At 42.5% G+C, this 23,342-nt stretch overlaps 1 protein-coding gene across 1 annotated transcript; it reads left to right on the top strand.

The window, feature by feature from the left end:
- Positions 1-1,392: 1,392 nt before the first annotated feature.
- On the top strand, positions 1,393-22,319 carry LOC142842252 (nesprin-1-like; the record flags this gene model as incomplete). Its single annotated transcript, XM_075959094.1, has 11 exons — positions 1,393-1,560; positions 3,179-3,343; positions 4,665-4,805; positions 7,601-7,761; positions 9,658-9,808; positions 13,454-13,681; positions 14,041-14,139; positions 16,436-16,623; positions 16,993-17,116; positions 19,137-19,303; positions 22,166-22,319. Coding segments are annotated over 11 exons (1,746 nt in total), but the record flags the coding sequence as incomplete, so codon positions are not given.
- Between the last annotated feature and the right edge of the window lie 1,023 nt (positions 22,320-23,342).

The raw sequence follows: 23,342 nt of genomic DNA, 5'->3' as shown, positions 1-23,342 counted from the left end.
TAATTTTTAATAAATATTCTATTATTTCCTTCTTGTTTTTTCTCCCTTACTGGTTTTAAATAGTACGGACTCAACATTTTATATAAGGTATTATCATAGCCAGATAATATCCATGAGATTATAATTAAAGGACCCAAGGTATGAAGTATAAAATAGATACAACTTTATTATTCTATGTTGTCTATCAAGTCATATGCATTTCTTTTTTCTTAGTGTTAGAATAGATTGTTTTTAATAAGGTACAGAATGTTGTTCAGCGAAGTGAAACTCTTGCTTGTCTAAGTGGCTGTGCCATTGAAAAACATTAAATAAGACTTGAAACTATGAGAGACAATAGAAATTAGACATATATGAATCTATTTTAGCTGCTAAGACACAGTTTATGTATACACTTAAAATATATACTATATCATAGGCTTCAATGGGGTAATTTTATTCAAAGGACATAAACCTCGAAGTTATGAGTTCTGGGGGTGTAATGTACAGTGTGATAAACAAAACTGTTTAATATATTTGAATTTGGGTAAGACAATAGACCTTGAATCTCTACAAACACAAAGTGTTCATGTGTGAGGTAATGGGAGGATTAACCAGTTTAATTAGAGAAGTTATTTCTGAGATTTGGAGCACTGGCCCAGCAGTTAAGAGTCCTGGCTGCTTTGCCAGAGAGCCAGGTTCCTAGCGCCCATGTGTGTAGTAATAGGGAGCATCCCCAACACCCCAAGCCGCCTGCCCGGCTAGCTTTACCAGAAATAATTACACGGACACTTTATTCTTTTAATCACTGCTTGGCCCTTAGCTCTAGCCCTTACTGGCTAATTCTGATATCCCATCAACCCATCTCTAACAATCTGTGAGCACCGGTCTTACCGGGAAGATTCTAGCCTAAGTCCATCCTGGGTCGGAGCTTCATAGCGTGCATCTTCCCTGGAGCGGGGAGGCTGGCGTCTGCTCCCGAGAGGAGAGCTGTCGAGTCTGACTTCACTTCCTCTTCCTCCCGGCATTCTGTTCTGTTTACTCCTCCCACCTATCTCCTAACCAATGAGAACCAAGCAGCTTCTTTTATTTTAACCAATGACCTTCCTCCATCACATGTGGCAGCTCACAACCATCTGAAACTCCAGGCCCAGGAATCTAACACCCTCTTCTGGCCTCTGCAGGCCCCAGGCATGCATGTAGTGCTGTGATACATGGAAGCAAAACTCTTATTTACATAAAATGAAAATTGATGTATTAAAACTTTTAAACCACTCTATGACGTGCACTAAGCATTTCACTGTATAGCTTAGCTGTACACAGTGTTAATTTGTCCATCTCATCTCCATGTTAAAAATATTCCACAAGCTTTGTTAATTAGCATATGATTTACTTTTTATTTCTATGAAAATCTAGGTTGAAGAGATGCTAAGCAACTTTGGAGAGTGCGTGCAATACAAAGAAATAGTGACCAGTTCCCTTGAGGAGCTGATGTCTGCTTCTCCAGAAAGCCAGGAGCAGGCTGAGAAGATCCTGGACACAGAAAATCTGTTTGAGGCCCAACAGTTGCTCCTCCATCACCAGGTAGAGAGTCCTCTTTATTCGCCACGTGCCCAGTGTTGATGAGAGATGGAGAATAGGTTCTGAGGACGGGGATGGAGAGGGGGAAAGGAGAGGGAATTGGTGGAATGGTTCAAAGCACTTGACAGTTCTGTTCTTTCTGATAAACATTGCGTATTTCAGAGTATCCTGGGTGACAAATCCCTAAACAATTTAGTTTGCAAAATTATAACTTAATTGAAATACCAGATGTTTCAGGTGACTTTACTCTTGCAAAAGATTAGAACTAAAAGGAAAGTAATTATATGTATGTATGTGTGTATATATGTATCTATTGATATATGTGTATTTGTATATGTTTATATGTGTATACATGTATATATGCATTATGTGTATTTATAAATATATGTGTGTGTATGAATATTGTGCTGTGTAATTGTATGTATGTGTATGTATATGTGTATGTGTGTATGTATATGTGTATGTGTGTATGTATATGTATATGTGTGTATAATAACCTCTTTTGGTGATAGACTGAAGCCAGGACCTCAACCCTTTAAGTTCCAACTATCCACTGAACTACATTCTTACTCCCTAATAATAAGCTATTTTAGTCAACTTGTTTCCTGATAGTCTAGTGATAGACATTAAAATATATTTGCAGGTGGAATATAATACTTATAAGTATATTTACATATGCTATACTTACATAAAAGTATATACACCTAAGTACATAAATATATACTTTCATACAGTAGCAAATATGAGTATCCTGCTTGTCTAACTCAATATAAATCAAAGTATAACAACTAAAATATTTAAAGATGAAATTCCAGCTAATTTAATGTAGAAAATGCTAACATTAGATTGTACACACAGAATGCTAATTGCCTTTAAAATGTGTGAAATAGCAATATCTAGGCTGTGCAGAGTTCAAGGAATTAAGGTCTGATGCTACAAAGCTCTTGATTATTGGAAAAGTTTCAGGGCTCAGAGTCAAAGAGAGAAGATTTTCAATATTTATGATGTTTTAAAATTCATTTGTTGGACCAGGACTCAGTTATGTGAGTGTGCAAACTTTGTAAAGATATATAAACTCAACCCTTTAGATCTGTGTGCTATTCTACCTGGAAGTAATACATAAAATTATATGGCATGATTAAAGGTATATGGTAATTTTTTTTGAATGTAGAGCTTCCTCCAAATAGCTTAGTATGTTAACCATTCGAATATATATCCTAGAAGGAAAATTCTTAATACTTGTATCTTTACAGCACAGATAACAAAATGGAATGAGACCTCTTTAGAGTCAGCAACTATTTTAAGATGCCTGTCAAACCAATTGTTTTATTTTGGAGTGTTGCATGTGTTAAATGTTCTCCAAATCCACACACAATTAAAATACTAAAAGCCAAATAATTTACATTTCACCATTCAAAGCATGGGCCATGTTTAAGAAACACCCATATTCGGTTAATTCAGGGTTCCTGATATTAATGTTCTAATTATTAGCCTCTCCTTTAGAACATAGTTCATGCCTACACCATGTGAGACTTTCCGTACCACTGTTGATATGATTACAGCCTGCCATAGCTTCATAGAGAATACAGTTTCTATTCTTCTGTTGAACAACTACTTCTAGCAAAAGACAAAGATGATCTCAGCCAAGAAGAGAGACCTCCAGCAGCAGATGGAGCAGGCACAACAGGGCGGGCAGGCAGGCCCAGGCCAGGAGGAGCTGCGGAAGCTGGAGAACACCCTTACAGGCCTGGAGCAGAGCAGGGAAAGACAGGAACGGCGCATCCAGGTAGGGCTGGGCTGGCTCGGTGGGGCTCTGGCTGGACGGGCGTCCTGTCTCCAGCAGGAGCCATGTCTCTGCCAGGGCTCATGGTGGCATTTTGTAACCGTCATTGTTTACAGTCCTGACACGCTTCCGGAGGGGCTCTTGTAAACAGCACATTCGGCACGTGTAGATGCTTATCGTAGTTGCTTTTCTCATTGCTGTAGCAATACCCGGCAAGGCGCTGTTTAAGGGTGGAAGGGCTTCTTCTTCTGGCTTACCGTTCAAGGGGCACGTTCCATCATGGTGGGAAAGGCATGGCAGCCGGAGCAGGGGCTGACTGGTTGTGTTGCGTCCGCAGCCGGGAAATGGAAAGTGAACTGGGGACTAGCTACCAAGCCCAAAGGCCTGCCCCTAGAATCCCCCTTCCTCCAGCAGGGCTCCACTTCCTAAAGTTCCCGTAGCCTCGGCAGCCAGCCCATCAGCTGTGCGACCAAATATTCAAACACAGGAGCCAATGGGAAATACGTCACATCTAAATCACAGCAATTTTTAACAGAGTTTTAATTAAGACTTGTCCCCAGGCTACAAGCAATTCTGTGCTGGAACCAGGCGAAGAAGGATGTTTAAAAGAAATCTCACACTCGCTCAGAACTGAGTATAATAAAGGGTTATTTATCTAGGGGTAGGCTCACAGATCACAGTCCTCTGCTGGAAGGGGGAACAGCAACTGAATCCAGCAGCCAGGAAAGAGGCCTGAGCTTTTCATCGCACATATAGTCTAAGAGGCCACGCCCAAGTGGGCGGGTAGCTTAAAGGCTACCAGCAGTAGGAATTCCTACAGCAACCAGGATACGATGCTCACCTGTCTGAATCCAGGAACTTGGTCATATTGTTTCTCATATCCCAGCGATGCAGCAGCCACGCCTCTATCCCACCCTGTGCTTCAGGGGCCTGTTGACACACCAACCTAAAGATGATTTTGAGGTTTTTTTTGCCACTTATCACTCATGTTTCCCTTCCCGTTTTCCTCTTGCTACCCCCAGCCTTTCTTGAGAGCGATTGAAAGGCTCTTTTCCTCTGTTAGTGATCTACATGTTATAACCGCCTCTGTAGAAGCACAAGACATTCCATCTGCTGGGAAACTCAGAAGTCACCTGAAGACCCAGAGGCAGGAAAGAAACGCTATCAAAGACTCCAGGCTCATTTTCAGTCAGTGTTGATGTATGACGTCACACTTGCTACAGCTGACAGCCTAGGGAGTGAACGAGAAGGCAGTGGTGTGTTAGGAATCACTCTGGCCACTTGATGTGTGACGTGCCGCGCTGTTTATCTCTTTGTCATTTAGGTCAGCTTGAGAAAATGGGAGCGATTTGAGACAAACAAGGAGACGGTGGTCAGATACCTGTTCCAAACAGGGTCCAGCCACGAGCGCTTCCTGAGCTTCAGCAGTTTGGAAAGCTTGTCATCAGAGTTGGAACAGACAAAGGTATATCAAGGCCACATGGTTCCTTGTTCTCCACCATCACAGTTAGTATTACACATTTACTCAATTCTTACTATTTCCCGATGACCCAGTCTCTTCGGTACACGGTGGAACAAGAATGTAAGTAGGATTTACACCTTAAGAACTAAGACTTTTATGAAAGTGGGAAGGTACGAGTCCCCTGACAGATATGTGTATAAATGATGGGACCAATACTACGACTCAGTTGGGTAAGACCGAGAGAAGCAGGGTTTGGAGCCGGAAGGTGGACAGACAGATGTTCTTGGATAGAGGAATGCCCTCAGGTGGGAAAGGAGCTAGAGCGATGGCTCAGTTCCGTGGTGCGAGATGAAAGGGCGTTAACCTGGAAAGGTGGGCAATGCTTCAACAACGAAACCCCAAGTGTTACAGAGAACTGGGCCATCTGGGAGTTCCTAAGAAGGTCACACAGCCATAGATGTGCCTCGGGGGAGGGAACGTCTAAGCAGACCTAGAAATCCAATGGAAATGGTAAAAGGCTGGGGTGCTGTGCACAGTTAGAAAGCACTTTCGGAGCCTCGCTGGGCGCTTGCACACACTGTCACAAGAGCGTGTGGAATTGACACTTGGGGCTCTCATGACCTCCTTATCCACTTATCCTATTTGACAACCCTTATTCTAGCTGACATCCTGTGGGTGGTTGTGCTAAGGAACTTTGGCTTCTTGCATATGCTGGTATGTGATATGTACGCATGGCAACGTCAAGTTAAATATTTCCCAACAGACACGGACTGGCCTGGAAGTAAATGTTTAGAGAGCTGGGGCTGAAGGTTGCTCAGCTACTAAAGAGCGGGGGGGGGGGGGCTGGTTTCTTCTATAACTCTACCTGGTGCGAGCCAATTCTTTCCTAATGCCGTCTGCAGCCATTCACACATCATAGTCTCTGGACTCTGGCGACAACACCTTACAACATCATTCTGTGTTTGTTTAGTTTTGTTTTTACCAATCCTCTTCTGTTCTGTGAAGCCCCCTGCATTACAACTTCCTGTGGGTAGTACATACAAAATAGTCTATAAAAAATTACAAGCAAGCGTTTTCAAACATCGCCTCCTCCGTGGCTCTGGAAAACTTGGGAGCACAGCCAGACTGGCTGACACTTTTGATTGCATTCAAGGAATTACACTGAGATTTGTGATCTTCAAAGCTGGACCAGCAATGGCCTGGGGGCTCACAGGTAGTCAGGAGAGGGACTGGATGCTATAGCATCAGCAAACATTATGCTTTAGGATACTGTGCATCTCTGTGCCATCAGGGAGCTCTGTCTAATTCTATCTGAACCATAGGAGGCTTCTATACAATGTTGCTCACGTGAGACTCAATGGGGATACTCAAGAGAGACAATTGGGTCTTTCAAACAGGAAGCTATAATTCCATGATGTAATTTTATCCCCTGTGGTATTATTTATGACTTTAGAAATTTTCCTCTTAAGTACAGTCTTTTTATATGGTATTGCAGAATAATTTGGGGAGATGATTTGAGTGACAGGCTGCGTTTTACCAATATTTACATAGCAATTGTGTGCTGACTAGTTAAAAAAAAGACGCTGATGAATGTTTAAAGCTCTTGTCAGATTTTCTTGCGTGAGAAGAAATAAGACATTAATTTTCTTCACTCAAGGTTATCACTAAGGTTTATGTTTTCTAATTTAATATTCAATGTTATTTACCTAACAAGATTCAGGTAGCACCTAAAAGATAGCAATGTTTCATACAGATTAAAAGTTTTGAATTAAAATAGCTCCGAGCTGCTGAAAACCAGCAGGTGGAAAACCCAGCTTTCCTCCGCATGAAAGACGTAAACATGATAATCGGTACCTGCCAGCGGAAGGCACTTAGAAAGGAATCTGTCGGTGGATGCTGAGTTCCCTTCCAGAAGAGAACATGATTGCGTACATTTCACACGCACACAAAAGAGCCTGAAGAGTAAATCACCACAGAGGGGAAACCAGTGGTGCAGAGTCACAGTGCAGGTTCAAGGCCTTCAGACTCAGCTCTGCTGGCACTGGGGACGCGGCGCTGTTGGGAGAGTGTCTGCCCAGCACACAGGAAGCCCTGAGCTAGAGTCCTCAGTGGGTCAGCCTAGCAGAGTGCTGTACCCCTACAATCTCAGCACTCAAGAGGCAGGGACAGGAGGGTCAGTGCAGAGTGTGTTTGTGACCTGCTTGGTGTGCATGAGATTCTTTCTCAACTACAAAGCAAAAGACCTGAAAGCTTCCTTCCTTCATGTTGCTTGTGTATAGGAATAAAATAGGACTCCCCAGCATTAAAAACGGACTATATTACTTCTCAGGGAGCTAATAACTTCTTTCTATAGAGAAAAAATATATAAGAAAAAAATCGCTGGTGCTCTGCATTAGATAAGATATATCTCTATCAGACAAATAAATCTTTCTGTTAGTTAACCTACAAATGTACTGTTCCTGTGTTCAAAGAACCAATAACTGTTGGTTATTTGGTGAAGTGGCCAGTAGTAAATGAATATATTTAAGGATAAATTAATGGGTATACGTATCTCAGGATTCAGAATGATAGGCCTAAATCAGGAAAGAATGGAAAACCAATTCTACCAAAGCTAGCGGAAAGATTTTAACAAAGCTTCTAAATAGCTTATGGAAGTCTGTACTTCTATCTCAAGCATTCTTGATCAATCTCTGAAGAATACATAGTTGGCTTGAACGCAGCATCCAAGAGTTTAAAAATGCTCACCTAACAGTGCTGCAATATTTGTTTTTGTGTGTCTGTTTGTGTTGTTTTTCTAGGAATTTTCTAAGCGGACAGAAAGCATTGCCACCCAGGCTGAGAACCTTGTCAAAGAAGCCTCAGAAATGCCACTGGGGCCCAGGAATAAGCAGCTGCTTCAGCAGCAGGCCAAGTCAATCAAGGAGCAGGTCAAAAAGCTCGAAGACACGCTTGAAGAAGAGTATGTGCTTCACAACTTCTGACCTTTGCTCTCTGGGGTAGCATCCCGTGCAGTCTCTCCTGTCTCCTATTCCAGTCTTTCAAAAATCTCAAGGTGTCTGTATGTTTCTACCTGTCTTGAGGAAGCAACTCGCAATCCAAAAGAAAATTGTTCTCAGCCCAGGACCTGGTATCCATAATAATGAAAGTATACAAGCAATGTGGTGTTTACATTCTAAACTGGTATATTCATCACTAAGCCATATCTGTTCTTTTTTGTGGCCTTCATATTATGCAGAGGCAATCTCCAAAAAATAACCCACGTTTACTTTTTTTTACTATTTCATTCTAGTGTCCCCTATTGAAGAGGAAATAAAGGCCTAGGAGCATATCATGTAGAAGGAATATCTCAAACTTAAAGTTCATGACTGTGTCCATAGTACCTCAGTATTCAAATTACCATGAATTCATATTCCCCTTCCAGAAATTACCTGCAAAACTCTATCTTGATTTGAAACTTTTACTATTTATCTGAAAAGAATAAATAAGCTTGTGCCCCTGTGATATCCTTCTACAAAGTTTGGGGATAAGCTTTTGAAAACATTGTCAATAGTCTCTAAACTAATATCGCTAACATTCTTATTCCGTGACACACTGAATAATAGTCCATGACTCTCAAGAAACAAGACTGCAGTCACAGGGAGGGTTTCAGAATGTGAAAACTGTTTTTAGTAGTCTTGGGGCCTTGCATTGAACATTTTATATTTGCCTAAACTTTAAACTTTGATCAATATCTTATTTGAACTAACTCAAAACTTTGACAACTTTATATTTGATAAACTCCGCCAAACTATGTAAACAGCAAATCTTGAGACTATATTAAAAACAAAGCTACTTCTAAATGGATTACAATAACCATTTGAAGCTAAATTTTATGTAAAAACCTGTACTATAAGATAGATTGCATTTGCATTTTTTATACTTCTAAGTGCATTAGACACACACAGGGTTCAAAGTCGAGACTGTACCACTATTGAATTTGACAATCAGCTGATGCCATATTTGTTCTTGGTATCAAGTGCCTTTTGTAATAAGGTATACTCAGTTACTTTTCCTTCACCCAAGGATATCAGTTAGTTTAGTGCTAGGGTTAGTATAGTTTTCTAGTTTCTTTCTAAACCGAAAGCCATGTTCACCTGGTTATATGTCCAGCGCGAATACCAACTGAGATTCTCCAGTTGAAATCCATTAGACTTACCGCACAGAGAGCCAGTGCTGTCTGTAAATAGTTCGGGGGCTCATGAATGAGTGTTTGTGAAAGTCTTTTGGAGTCAGGACTGTAGGAGACCTGTGACTCGCAGAGACCATTATAGGTTACAAACCAAAGGCTTCACAGAGCTGATGGCAGCAGGTGCTGCCTGCAGCCTGTGATTAGACCACGGCTCTACCTGGATTCACAAACGTGCACTTTACCAAAGTACTTCAGTATAAAGTGTCCCAGTAGTACCTCCCCCTAAAAGCAAAGGTAGCCTGTCAAACGATCAAACCCCAAAAGCTCTTCTGGGAGAGTTCCCTACTCTGAGTTCTGAGGGTAGCTGCTTCTGTGCAGAGCTTGACCTTGTGGGCTCACACCCTTCGGAGTCAGCACAAAACTGCATTCAAAGTTCAGCTCCGCTCACAATGTAATACGGGTGCTGCCTCCTCCAGCACCCATTCCCCCAAGAGACAGGAAGGCTGGGCTCAGACAGGCAACTCACATCAAGTACGTATGATTCTCCTGCTCAAATAGTTTCTGCTCTGAAAGAGTCATGAATATCCCCAAGACCTTTCACCTGGCGAAGTATAGGAGAAAAAAAAAATGTCTTGCTATTCTTTATGGAAATACTGCTTTTTTTTAACTTAATTTGGTTAATTTTAGTATTAAAACCATGGAAATGGTGAAAATCAAGTGGGATCATTTTGGCAGTAATTTTGAGAGCCTGTCCACCTGGATAAGTGAGAAGGAAAACGAACTCAAAGCCTTGGAAACGTCAGCGTCTGCCTTGGACGTGCAGATCAGCCAAATCAAGGTGACCTGCACACATGTTATGCTTATAATCTCCCTTCCTGTCTTACATTTATATCGCCAAAACCTATTTGATCCCAGGACAAATCTTCCATTCTTCCGTGACTCTTTTAAGTTGAACTCACGCCAAGCTAAGAGGTCATGATTGATGATTCTTTCTAGATAAAACTCTGTGTTAATACTGTCTGACTTACAGATTCAAAGTCAATATTGTGTGCGATATCATTAAACTATTTTTTATGGTTGCATTATTCTTTTCCTTGATTTTGGTTTGACGCCCATGGACTCCCCTGTTCATGCATTTATACATCATGAAATATATTCATCATCCACAACTAACTGCCCTATTTAAGAACTGTTCCAAATGTCAGACTCAAGTATTAGCTGTGTTAGCCAGGCATGGTGGCACTTTCTCTAAGTCCAGAAGTCACAAGGTGAGGGTAAAGAGATTGTCAAAAGTTCAAGGTCAGCCTGATCTACTTCCTGAGTTCCAGGACCTTATGGGACCTTAGTGAGACCCTGTCTCAAAAAGCCAAAAAAAAAAAAAAAAAACCCAAAAACAAAAACAAACAAAAAACCACTCTCCACCCACCCAAAATGCATTAGTGGCATTTACCCTTACTAACCAGCAGGGGGAGCTAGAAATATTTCTTTTGTCAAGAAAGCCCTTAGACCTGGTGTTTATTCTTTTCATGGATGAACTTGTCTGGACAGTCATTCTGGTGCCTTAGCTATCCCACTGCCAAAAGAGCTAGCTATACAAGTTATCACTGACCACTGCAGTAGAAAAGCTAAATAATATGGGCTAAAATAATTGAGATTGGAGTGAGCATCCTTTTTTATATATATTCTTTGAGAATTATATATATGTACATATTATAAACATATATAATATGAGAATTTCTTATATGTGTACAATGTATTTTGATCATATCTAGCAGCTAACCTCCCTCTGCTCTAATGCCTTTCAGAATCCCCACCATGTCCTCCTTCTGAACTCCATGTCCCCTTTTAGACAGACATTCTCTGTTTTATACAATCTTATGCCACATGGGTTCAGATTTGGTCACTTCCTTCTGCTAGCTCTGTTCACAGTTTAAAATGGAAAACTCCTCTGCCACTAAATATATTAATAGATGCCGAGGTGAGGACACATTTCACGCTGTGACTCAGAACACGTGGCGGCCATGTGCAAGGTGGGAGGGTGGCATGGTGTTCAGCTGACACGGCTCTTAATCACCAGATCCTGCACAATCGGAGATCCCTAGGATGTGGCAAACACAGCCTGTCCAGGAGAGCAGCTACCAAGCCCTGAGACAGAATTTATGAATATTTTAACTCTTTAATAAAAAATTGTCATTTAATAATTTTCATTAAATTCTAAGAAAAAAATGATACATTTAAATTGGTCTCAAAAACGTCTCCTTCCGGAAATTAACAAGCACTTTATGACTTATTTTATTCATCCAGTAATTCATTTACTGTAATATTGAGTCCTTTCAGAGCAATTCTGAATTATGAAAATGATCAGATGCCATCCCATTCCTCGGGAAAAATTAGAAATATTTAATTATTAAATATATAGTCAATTATAGGTTTTCTTACCATCAAACTGGAAATACATTGGGATACATCCAAAATGGCACTTCAGTTATGATCTGAAATATATAAAACAGATATGAGTGACAAAAAGATGTGTGTCAGCAGACGCAGCGACAGAGTGGAATCCAAAAGACTTGGCATAGAAGGTTCAGAGTCCAGTGCCAAACTGATGCTTTGAATCCTTACACTAATTCAGAGAGATTAAAAATACATTTGCAATATCCCTTTCACCTTAAATCAAGCTGACAGTTAAAATTGATGGGGTTTTTGCAGGCTGTAAAGATAGTCTAAGCCCATTCTTGTTCAGCAGTGTGTGTTTTTCCAATACTGACAATTAACAACAACATTTTCCTGGCTCCTTTTCCATTTTACCTCTAGGAGAATACTCACTCTCTCTCTCTCTCTCTCTCTCTCTCTCTCTCTCTCTCTCTCTCTCTCTCTCTCTCCCTACCCCTCCTTCCCCCCTCCCCCCCCCCCCCTCTCTCTCTCTCTCTCTCTCTCTCTCTCTCCCTCCCCCTCCTTCCCTCCCTCCCTCCCTCCCTCCCTCTCCCTCCCCCTCTCTCTCTCTTTCTCTCTCTCTCTCCCTCCCTCCCTCCCTCCCTCCCTCCCTCTCCCTCCCTCTCTCTCTCTCTCTCTCTCTCTCTCTCTCTCTCTCTCTCCCTCTCTCTCTCTCCCTACCCCTCCTTCCCCCCTCCCTCCCTCTCTCTCTCTCTCCTTCTCTCTCTCTCTCTCTCTCTCTCTCTCTCTCTCTCTCTCTCTCTCTCTCACACACACACACACACACATACCCTCATGATCTAATTTCATGGCTTGTGTTCACAAATTTGCTGATGAGATAAATGGGCCTGAGAACTCCTAATTTTGTTCTCAACTAAGGTTCTTTCTGTTATATGCCATGATTATGTAGACAAATTATTGATGCATATTAGACAATACACATTTTGAACTATGAGTGCTTTTTTCTTCAAAAGAATCCAATAAGACAGCAAAAGAAACAGAGACCATTTATGCTCAGATAACAATTATCTACCAGGTACCCCATGTAGCCATGCATATAAAAATTGAGAATGAAAGATTATGCCAAACAGACTTCAAGGTGACTCAAACTCTTTCCAATTGTCTCATCAGGACAGAAGTCACAAATTTAGCTTTCCTAGGGTAACAGGATTTTCCACTTAATATTTTCATATTGTTTTGCTTGCTTTGCACCCCTCAGAGAAATGACTTGCATTTTCTGTGTTTGAGGCCCCATCCACTGCTGCTCACACATAGGTGCACACGTCCTGCGCAGCTCTCAGTTCCTTTCCTGCAATGACTGACATTATTGAGTATCTTGTCTGTCCGTGATTAAATGGATGATATGTGCACGTTATTTTTCTGTAGAGTACCTAGCCTGTGAAGAGAGCAGGGAAATCTCAGGTCCTATGGGAAATCGTCAGCTATTAAAATTCTTAGACCGGGTATGTCTGGTTCCTGATGATGGAGGCTGAATACACTGCCGAGTTATGTGGTGGGAAACCGCTGGCCGAAGGAATAAATGATAGATTGTCAAAGGCCGTTTTTAATGTGTGGCTAGAAAGGGTTTAATAAACACAGCGTACTCAGTTACATTTGGAAAGGTTAAATACGTGCAAATATGACCGGTTTGGGAAGTTTCTGGAACTCACAGCTTTCCAAGACCAGCTGACCTTTAATATTTTCTCGATGAGGAAACCTCACACTCCTCTGTCTTCAGATGTACTGTGAGAGTACAGGGCTAGCTTCTTGCTTATGTCATCGCGAGAAGTGGCCCTCTCTCCCTTCCGCATCCAACCCACACTGCCACCATTGCCAAACCCTTTTTCATGTGCTTCTATGCATCTGTTCTCCCCAAATGAGGCCAGGAGGCAGGTGGCGTCTGTTTGCAACTGCTTGCCCCTGACCTGAATGTGTTTAGACGTCAGTTAGGCCTGCTGTCCTAGTAGGTAGTCTCTATTGCTGTTGTGTGAGTTCACGAAGGTGAGCCTACTCAGACCTCAGTGACATTTCCTCTTGTTTCAAATATTAGGTCGCAATTCAAGAAATAGAAAGCAAAATCGACAGCATTGTAGGGTTAGAAGAAGAAGCCCAGTCCTTTGTCCAGTTCGTCACTGTTGGAGAGTCTGCTCGCATCAAAGCCAAGCTGACCCAAATAAGAAGATACTGGGAGGAGCTGTGTGAACACGCACGGGGCCTGGAAGGGACGATCCTGGGACGCTTATTACAGCAGCAAAAGTTTGAAGAGAATCTGACAAAGGTGAGAACTGGCCCCTGTGTGGTAAAGTTATATATTTAATACATGGAAATACAGTGAACACTCCGGAAAAGGAGCGATAAAGAAAGACCACATACTAACAACCCAATAAGGGTTAGAAACTCCATTCAGCGCTACATATATGGCAACCTTGGGATGTACAAATGTCATTATACATTGTGTTAAGGTTAAGTCTTAGTACCTTTGCAATGATTTTAGATTTTATTAAAAAGCCTTTTTAAAAATGCAATCATGACATCAAAAACTCATCTATAACAGAAAGATTGCCGAGTCCTCGATAACCTCCTCTGCCTTGGTATATAGCTTAAATTATTTTTATGTCCCACCATTTTTTTTTTTAGATCCGGCAATCTGTGTCTGAATTTGCAGAGCGGCTGGCTGATCCTATTAAAATATGTTCTTCAGTTGCAGAGACATACAAAGTTCTCCAAGAACATATGGTGAGAGCGCATAGCCACACTTTTTCATATTTATCCACTCAAAAATTTGGTTACTCCTACTTGAAAGGAAAACAGCAAATATTGTGAGAGTTAAACTTGGAAATATTTTAGGTTAGTTGAGGTGTTAAATGGTTCAAACAACATCATTTCTTATAACAAAACATTTGAGTATACAAATTAGTTCCCATTTTTAAAAATATAATATATTTTATATAAGATTAATATTATAATAAATATATATTTATAAAAGGGATAGTCATTAAAAGATATTTTCTGAGCAGGGGAGATGCGTGAGTTGATAAAGTACTTGTATGTAAGTACCTGTTGGATCCCAAGCACCCATAGAAAATCAGACCAGGCACAGTGGCCTTCTGAAATGTTCAAGAGGCAGAGACAGGACCACAAGGGCAGATGACGAGACTAGTCAGAGATATTCTGGGTTCAGGAGAGATCTTGCATCCACTAACAAAGTGGGGAGTAACTGAGGAAGACACCCAACCTCAAATTTGAGTTTCTGTATGTGTGGGCCCACGCATGTCCACGCATGCAAACATACACTGCGTACCACACACACATAGATATATATGATGTGGAAATGTGCTTATATATGAGTGCATGTATATATATGTTTCTCTTCTCATCAGAATATGTGATGTTTTCAGGTTAGCTTTTTAATAAGTCCCTGTCCTCCTCTCCACTATCTTGTGTAAGAAAAAAATGACACGTGCAGAGTGAATTTTAGACGCTAACCAGCCACATTTAGATGTGAGAGAATCCCTTCCCGCCATGAAAAGATCTCTAAGAATTGGCTTCTTTGACCTGGCTGTGTAACTCTCAATTATGATCAGTCTTCAGCAAGACAACCGATAGCCCTGGGAGAATGCAGGGAAAGGAGCAAACCTCGAGAATCACATACAAAGAGACGCTCACAGGAAACACGCTGACTGAGGAGCAAAACAACATTCATGGTCCCTGCTTTAAAAACACGTATGCAACATACTTGTCTCTACTACAGTGGAAGGGAGCTGCGGGCACAGAGAAGAGATGATCAGCAAACACACATCTGGAAAGGATGTTGTTCAAATTGTACAGCCGTGTATTCTTTTTTCAATGTGTTATGTTTAAGACATGATTGTGCCCTGAACATAGTCGTCATGATTTAAAAAAAAAAAATTACATTTACATATTTCTTACCAGGGGTGGTGTAGAGGTCAGAAGACAACCTACAGAAATTGGTTCTCTCCTTCTACCGTGTGGGTCAGAGGTATCCAAGTCAGTCATCCCTGTTTGATGGCAGCCACCTTTACCCGCTAAGATAGCTCACAGGCCACAGCCCCGGGAAAGTTTAACTCCCTTTAGATTTCTGCATCCCAGAAGCCACTTTCTCCTCACATTCAATATGTCTCACAAAAATCATAGCAGGACACTCTTGGATTGTTGAAGTCCGCGGCAGCCTTTCTGACTGAACGGTTGAATGGGTTGTGACAGGTCTAACTGAAAAATGGGCCTCGTTCATGCCACGCTGTCTCTGCCATCCAGATAGCTCCCTCAGCCACAGTTCTGACCTCTGGGATTTCAGTTACCTGAAGTCAAGCGCAAGTTTATGATACTAAAGTAAAAATCTTAGAAATAGGTAGATCATACCTTTAAAAACCCTTCATCCCACTAGAAAGGGTCTGACAGAGTGTATCACACAATGGGGTTTACTAGACTGATCACAGGATACCCTGGGTAACTTAGCAGGAGTTGTCTGCACGCTGGAGGGACTGAGAACCTGAGAACTGTCCTCAGGACCATCTGCAGTTCCAATCAGGCATTGGCGGTCAGGAGGATGCCTGAAGAACGAATGTCTTCCTTATTGGGAGGCAGAGGATGCAGCAGAAGGAGCAGCAACAGTGGAGTAGGTGTACTCACCAGCAATGGATGAAGGTGGACAGGCAAAAAGTGACAACTTTCCCCTCAGGCCTCCTTCTATCAGGAGTGCTCCTCGAGGGCTAAACCTCCTGGGAAACACCCTCATCGACCCTCCCAGAGGTGTGTCTCTTAGTTGATTCCAGATCCAATCGAGTTGACAGCCAGTACCAACCATCTCAATTACAGGGTGTAATTATAACTGTCGTCTTCACTTATGTTGTTAGTCACTTGCCCTTCTTGATTTATAAACTGAGCTTGGCATGGGTATAGAGAAAGTAGACTGTGCATAGGTTGACATCTGCATTTGCAGGTACTGTGAATCATTTTGTCCCACACCTCCTGTGAATGGGGACGCTCCTGACTCCTCTGCTCTTTTCCTCAGGATCTCTGTCAGGCCCTGGAGGCTCTCAACAGCACAGTCACCTCCTTCTCAGCCAGCGCCCAGAAGGCGGTGAACAGAGAGTCCTGCACCCAGGAGGCTGCGGCCTTACAGAAGCAGTATGAGGAGATACTGCACCAGGCCAAGGAGAGACAGAAGGTGTTGGAGGATCTGCTGGCCCACTGGCAAAGGTGAGCAGCATTAGCTTTTGACTTGCTGCCCATGGTGGATAGGGGAGTCCAGATGAGCAGTTCCATAAGTGATGGGAAATAGTCACCCTAGATATATGAGTGAGTTTGGATGTCTACTGCAGGGTATCCCTTGAGAAGGAAGCCTGAGAGTAGAGAGTAAGTGTATGTATCTTGACCTATTGTACAGATGTGGGCAAGTGCGTGAGAATTACATGAAAATGAATGATGTTAATCCCTTTGGTCTGCAGGAATAACACCGCCAGTGAGCATCATTTGTAACAGTTCATGTCAGACCCGCCAGCCTAGAGAGAACTTGTCTCTAGTATAACCATCTTGGATGAAGTAATGTCTTTTTATCTCTTTCTTTAGGCTGGAGAAGAAGCTGTCGCCCTTTCTGACCTGGTTAGAGCGATGCGAAGCTATAGCCAGTTCACCAGAAAAGGACATTTCTGCTGACAGAGTCAAAGTGGAGAGTGAAGTACAGTTAATACAGGTACGCTCAAGGAGGGCAGGGGTAGGAATGGAATGATCTTGTATGGTTGCTTTTTTCAAGTTAATTTATTAATGAAGTATCTAAGTCCCTTGGTCATCCCAAAAGCACCATTTGACATCCAGGCATGCTGAAAGAAAGAGGGCACTCCCGACTCACAGACACGGTGACAATGGGAGCGTGGCGGTTGCCTGTGTCCATGGAGTCTTAGACAGCCCTGTAATACAATGTGTAGCGTCTGAATATAATTGGCATTCCAGAAGGAGGATGGGCAAGTCAGAAATGCATAGATTGGGTGAGATTGGCAGCAAATATAACCGCTCTGCTTTCGAACATAGGTGATTTTTTAAAACGAAAGGTGTTTTTGTAAAAAAGAATAGAATGTAAAAACAAATCAAGAATGATTGTTATAGTCAAGAAATGATGGAGGAGGGTCATTTGTCTATGTATTACTTTCATTGGTTAATAAAATTAGGTAGGTGGAGTAAACAGCTAGCCATGCAGAGCCAGGCAGGACAAAAAGCAGGCCTGCCTGCCGATCCTCACTACAAAGAAACACAAGGAAAAAAATGAAGCCCCAATAGGAAGACAGAAAGGCACTGTGGCTTAAAGCAAATATTCTAAATTTAAATAAAAAATATTTTCATTATTAAAGCTGCATACAATATTGCTGATTTTTGGATATTAGTAATGTGTTCTAAGGATGCTGTCTGAGCCAAAAAAGTCGGCAGCAAAATTGCTTCTGAAAAGAGCCCTATTGTACAATAGATTCTTTCTTGACTTCCAACATCACTCTTCGGTGTAACTAGCGAAAGAAGCAGAGACCTGCTAGTTTGATATTATTCCTAGTAGTCCCTTTGGGATATCTGAAGTGTCTGAAGACACTGGGCCACCTCCTGTTTCTTCCCTCCCTGACTCCAGAAGGGTGCCATGCCCCTTGTCCTTTCCCACTCTGGCTTACAAAGTTCGAATGGTCTTCCTCTTCCCAAAAGTCACTTTCCAGAAACCCTGGGGCTTCCCTAAGGGTGAAGGGGCTCACAGCTCAGTTTGACCCTTTTACAGTGAGGAAAGGAGGTTCCAGAAGGAGATCCATGGCTCCTTTCCCTATAAATAAAACCAGAAATCCACTCTCCACTTTGGTGATGCCTGTGTTTTTCCCATTGTTGATTCTTCCATTTGTTCAATGAAACAAAATAAAAATATTATTGACGGGAGCCTGCTGTGAACCAGGTACCTCGCAAGCTGTGACCTGACAAAGTGGGTATAAGCTGCTCACCTCCTGGCCTTGCTCTTCCCAGGCATTCTCTTTCCTGTATCCTCCCCAGCACTGAGTCCAACACTTACAGGGGGTCCTCCTTGTCATCATGGAAGGGTTCTTCATCCTTTCCTACCTCTGCAGTTTTGTTTGCATCCTATGTAGGGCCCCACAGAGACGAAAAAGGAGCCTCTTGATAAGTGTTTACTATGTGCTATGTCATCTCGCTTGTGATCACTTTAATTTAACCATTTAATCACCTGCCATTATCTTTGATTTTTCTTGTTAGCAAGAGCCAAAGGTTTTCATGAACTCAGAGCATCCAAGAAGTTCATTGCCTAATCATCAAAAATAAAAATAAAGCAGTTGTATTGCAGGCAAATAAAAGGAACACCCTTTTAAGTTCTTTAGTTTTGCCTAATAAAGTCTCTAACATACAGCCACACCATATTCCCAGTGCCTGGCGTGACATCTTGTTTTAAAATGATGATCTCTTCTGCAGTAGATTGTCCTTGATTTTTTGTTTACTCAGTTTCCTCATAGTCAGAGAAACTCACAGCTTTCAAATTTGCCTATCTGTTACTCAGACACGGAAAAACCAAACAGGCCTCAGTATCATTTAAAAAAAAATGATAAAGGTGGCCGAGAGTCCATGATAAACCAAGTAACAACAACTCTCTATGAATCCCACAAGAATGTAAAGCCAGCCTCAAGCAGTCCGCTGGGTCAGTCTTGTTAGAGTGAGACCTGTCTTACGCTGTTCTTCAGGCTCTGCAAAATGAAGTTGTGTCCCAGGCCTCGGTGTACAGCAATCTCCTGCAACTGAAGGAAACCCTGTTCACAGCGGCCTCCAAGGACGACGTGGCAGCTATGAAGCTGCAGTTGGAACAGCTGGATGAGCGCTGGAGAGACTTACCACAGACAATCAACAGAAGGTTGGTTCCTTGCCAAAGGGCCCCGAATGATGCTCGTTTGTCTGCTAGGGTGAACGGTGTGTTTCGTTTGATTTACTTAATGTGTCTGTTCAAGGGAAGATTATAGAAGAGATGAAAACTACTCTGTCTGTCATGTTTGGATCCAGAGGTCCTCAAAAGTGAACGTTGCTGGCGAGCCTGGATGCCACACATTGCTCTCACAATGGGCCCAGTGATGAACCCAGCTCAAACACATTCAATAGAGAAGGTTGCTGTTATTTGTATTATTTATTGTATTTGGGAGAAAATGGCTACTAATATTTTGCCTCGTGTGTTATTTATTTTTCAGCCAGAAGTGTTTTACACACGACTGCTTCTCCCTATCACTCCAATGTACACATTTGGAGAAACATAATAAAATGATGTAGCATTAAATGGGGGTGAAAATAGATTGAATCTTAATTAAGTTAAGGATTAATATTTGGCATATAAATCTTTCTAATTAAAAGCATGCCTGTAACTGGTATTGATTTCCAGTGGTTTTATTGTTGGCATAGCAGCTGCACCTGAATCTATGGCTGGTTCAGCTACTGACTGAGGTTTCGCAAACACTGCCCAGCTGCTCAGGTTGAGGCCCGAAGGGGACACAGAAGTCCTGTCAGGACTGCCTCTGCCTCTGTAGCCACAAATATAACTTTCAGCTAAGTCTTTGTCATTCTATTTTACCAATAAAGACTCTGGAATCAGATACTGGGGTCAAAATCTGCTAACCCAGAGAGGCTGAGAAGCAACAGCTAACCTTCCTCCCTAGCCAGCCACCCAGCAAGAGAACATCTCTTCTGCCATCCCAAACAAAAAAAGAACCACCAAGCTCAAATCCCTGCCTACTACTTTCGTTATGTTTCTCTATTCCTTTACTGTATTCCCTCCAACTCTCTATGGCTACTTCCTGTCAACTAGTCACCAGCTCTGCCTCCTGACCCAAGGTCTTATTTAATTAACAGAAACCCAGGGTTCATAGTGTGATCAAATATCCGGCAACAACCACTATGCTTCTGCACACGCTTTAACCTCTCTGACTGCCAGAAAGTTCACCTACTCAGCGACTGTTCACTGCGTTTCTGAAATGAAACTCTGTTGCTAGGCACGGGAGGTCATTCCCCACTTTCATAGTGTCTGTGCTTGCTTCCTCGTTATCTCTGATTTGTGTGATCAACCAACAGACGTTGACAGGGTCCCTGCTGCGTGCCAGGCGCCACGCCAGGTGCCAAAGCCATTAGAGTGGACAAACTTAATCTTGAGCAGTTTAAAACCAAGCTGAGGATGACAAGAAACCCATTAGAGGGGCAAGCATGGAGAACTATAGACAGGAGGAAGAAGAGGATGGTTATTGCCTGGGGGAAAGTCACAGAGAGGAATCAATAATAGTTCTTCAAAGTCAAGAAGCTTCCCTTAGAACAGGGACTGTTTACTAACTCCCAGAGAGAATGGGAGGACTTTTAGCTGACACAAAGGCATTGAAAGTAGAAGCCATATATACATATGAAAGTATAAGCTATGCGTGCAAGATGTTCCAGTAGCTTCCTGTTTCATAGTATATTCCATGTGATAAAACACTATGATGAAGAAACTTAGGAGAATTTCAGCTCACATTTCCGAGTCACAGTCCACCACTGAGGGGAGTCAGGGCAGGAACTTGAGGCAGAACCCACGGAGGAAGGCTGTTTGATGGCTCGCTGACAGGGCCGCCTCAGCTAGCCCAGGATCACCTGCCTAGGAATGGTGCTGCCCAACGTGGACTGGGCCCTCCTCCGTCAATTAACAATCAAGTTAAAGCTACATGGAGCATAGATAGTCTGTAGAGAAACTGAACGTGCACCACTGGAATATGTATTAATATCAGAGGGTTACTATTCTTAATTCCAGTTTGGATTCTGATCTCGGTCACCTATTAGTAATCAGTTATTTCCCTTGCTTTATAAGTTGGTTGATCTCTGCAAATATGCAAGTCCTCTTTTCCAATTCTGTCATTATAAAAAAAACAAAATTCTTGCATTTGTGGAGTGGGAAGATGGGCAAGACTGGGTTGGGGGAAATATGATAAATATTAACAAAGCAACACAATAAGGCACCATGGCACTTTAGACACACCTGAGCAGTATGCCAAGGCAGATGGGTGTTGCTCTGGTGACCCACACACAGCAGAGCGAGGAAATGGGCGAAGGTTCTAAGACAGGAATGAATGGACATGCACCAGAGAGATAAGTGGGAGAGCAGGCAGGCTCTATCAGATGGACCCAGAGAATGAGATCAAGCAGGGCACAGGACACCACTATCGCACGTCATAAGCTTTGAGGAGTTCGTCTTCCTAGCTCTAACGGAAGTTCTTCTGGCTGTCATCTTGAGTGTAGGCACCTGGGGAAGGTATGGGGGCAGTAAGACTGTCAGTTTAGGGTGCTTCTAGAAACTGGGCAAGAGGAAAGGGCCTAGACCGGAGATGCGTGGGATCGGGCACAGGGAGAGGTCCCATTCTGCAAGTGGTGCTGATACTGCGGGAGCAACAGATACAGTTGAGGTACAGTGATGGCGATGCGGAGCAGAAGCACAGAGAGGGAAGAGCAACCCACCAGAGTGGACAGGGGTTCCCCGAGAGCAGGAAGACCAGGAGAAAGATGGGGCTTGGGAGAGAAGGAAGAACAACCCACCAGAGTGGACAGGGGTTCCCCGAGAGCAGGAAGACCAGGAGAAAGATGGGGCTTGGGGGTCTGAATATACCCAGAGGCCTGGCTTGTCTCTGTATAGCTATTTTATTTTGCTCGGGGAGTAAGCTCCAGAGGAAGCATTCAGGTCACAGCCCACCACTTACTGCCCCTCTCCCCGCAGGATGCACTTCCTCCAGGCTGTACTGGCTGAGCACCAGGGCTTTGATGAGCTGCTGTTTTCCTTCTCTGTCTGGATTAAGCACTTTCTCAGCGAACTGCAAGCGACTTCAGAGATAAGCTTAAGGGACCATCAAGTGGCTCTCACTCGGCACAAGGTAAAATGGATTCTCTCAAGATGGAAACAGACGTGTTGAAAAAAAAAGAGGCCCCTTGAATTTGGAAACAGAAAAGAGGCCCCTTGAATTCAAGGGGTAGCACACTAAAATACATACATGGCAACAATTTAGCTTTCGTGTTTGTGTGAAAAATGGCTTGATAATTGGACTTATGGACCCAGCCACTGTGTTGGGCAGGTAGATTTCAGATAAAACAACAGGGTAACCCCAACAGTAACAACAACAACTAAACAACTGTAATTTAGAGCATAAAATGTTAAGAATTTCCATTTTTGAGTTTTCTATTTTATTTTGGTCCAAAACCAAAAACTGATACAAATTCCACTGTCTCTGCAGCTCATTTTTTTTCTGAATTAACTACTTTATATAAATATGGCTCTAAATTAATGAATTATTGATATTTTCCTTATTTGTAACCTATGAACAATGCCTATTTTGGTGCTATTAAAATCCAAAGTCAGATATTGATCAAGTATTGAGATGCTAGAGTTTCTATATAGAATCCATATAAAACATTTAACAGTTGCTAAGTCTTTATTCTACGCTGGCTTTGTATGCCCCCGCTAAGAAAGGAAAAGTAAACCTTACAGTCTCCAGGACAAGAGACAGTTTTGCAGCTGATAGAATCACAGGCTGAAAGTCCATAGCACTCCAAGGAGCCTGCCAGAGAGGTGGTACTTTCTGACTAGGTGCTTCAGAGGGATGACTCTCAGGTTGGTCAGCTGACCCAAGTCAGAGTCTTTGAATAGACTGACTTCTCAAAGGTGAAGTGAGAACTGACTTCTGTGGGCAGGCTTTCTAGAGGAAAACCTTTAAGTACAAGGAGACCAGGTGTCTGGAGTGAGAAGAAGTGGTTTAATTGTCAGGCTGAAGACTATCTAAAGCCAACATGGTCAAGATTAAAGCAAATAATGGTTTCTCTGTTGTTGACTGTGGTTTCCTGTCCCACCTGGTTCCCGCAGTCATTAAGTCCCAGAGAATCACACAGAGGTCTACATTAAT

The sequence above is a fragment of the Microtus pennsylvanicus genome, unplaced genomic scaffold (genome assembly GCF_037038515.1).
Source record: "Microtus pennsylvanicus isolate mMicPen1 unplaced genomic scaffold, mMicPen1.hap1 Scaffold_342, whole genome shotgun sequence".
Taxonomy (NCBI): Eukaryota; Metazoa; Chordata; class Mammalia; order Rodentia; family Cricetidae; genus Microtus; species Microtus pennsylvanicus.
The sequence above is the reverse complement of the archived record's forward strand: the minus strand, read 5'-3'. Positions and strand labels throughout refer to the sequence as shown.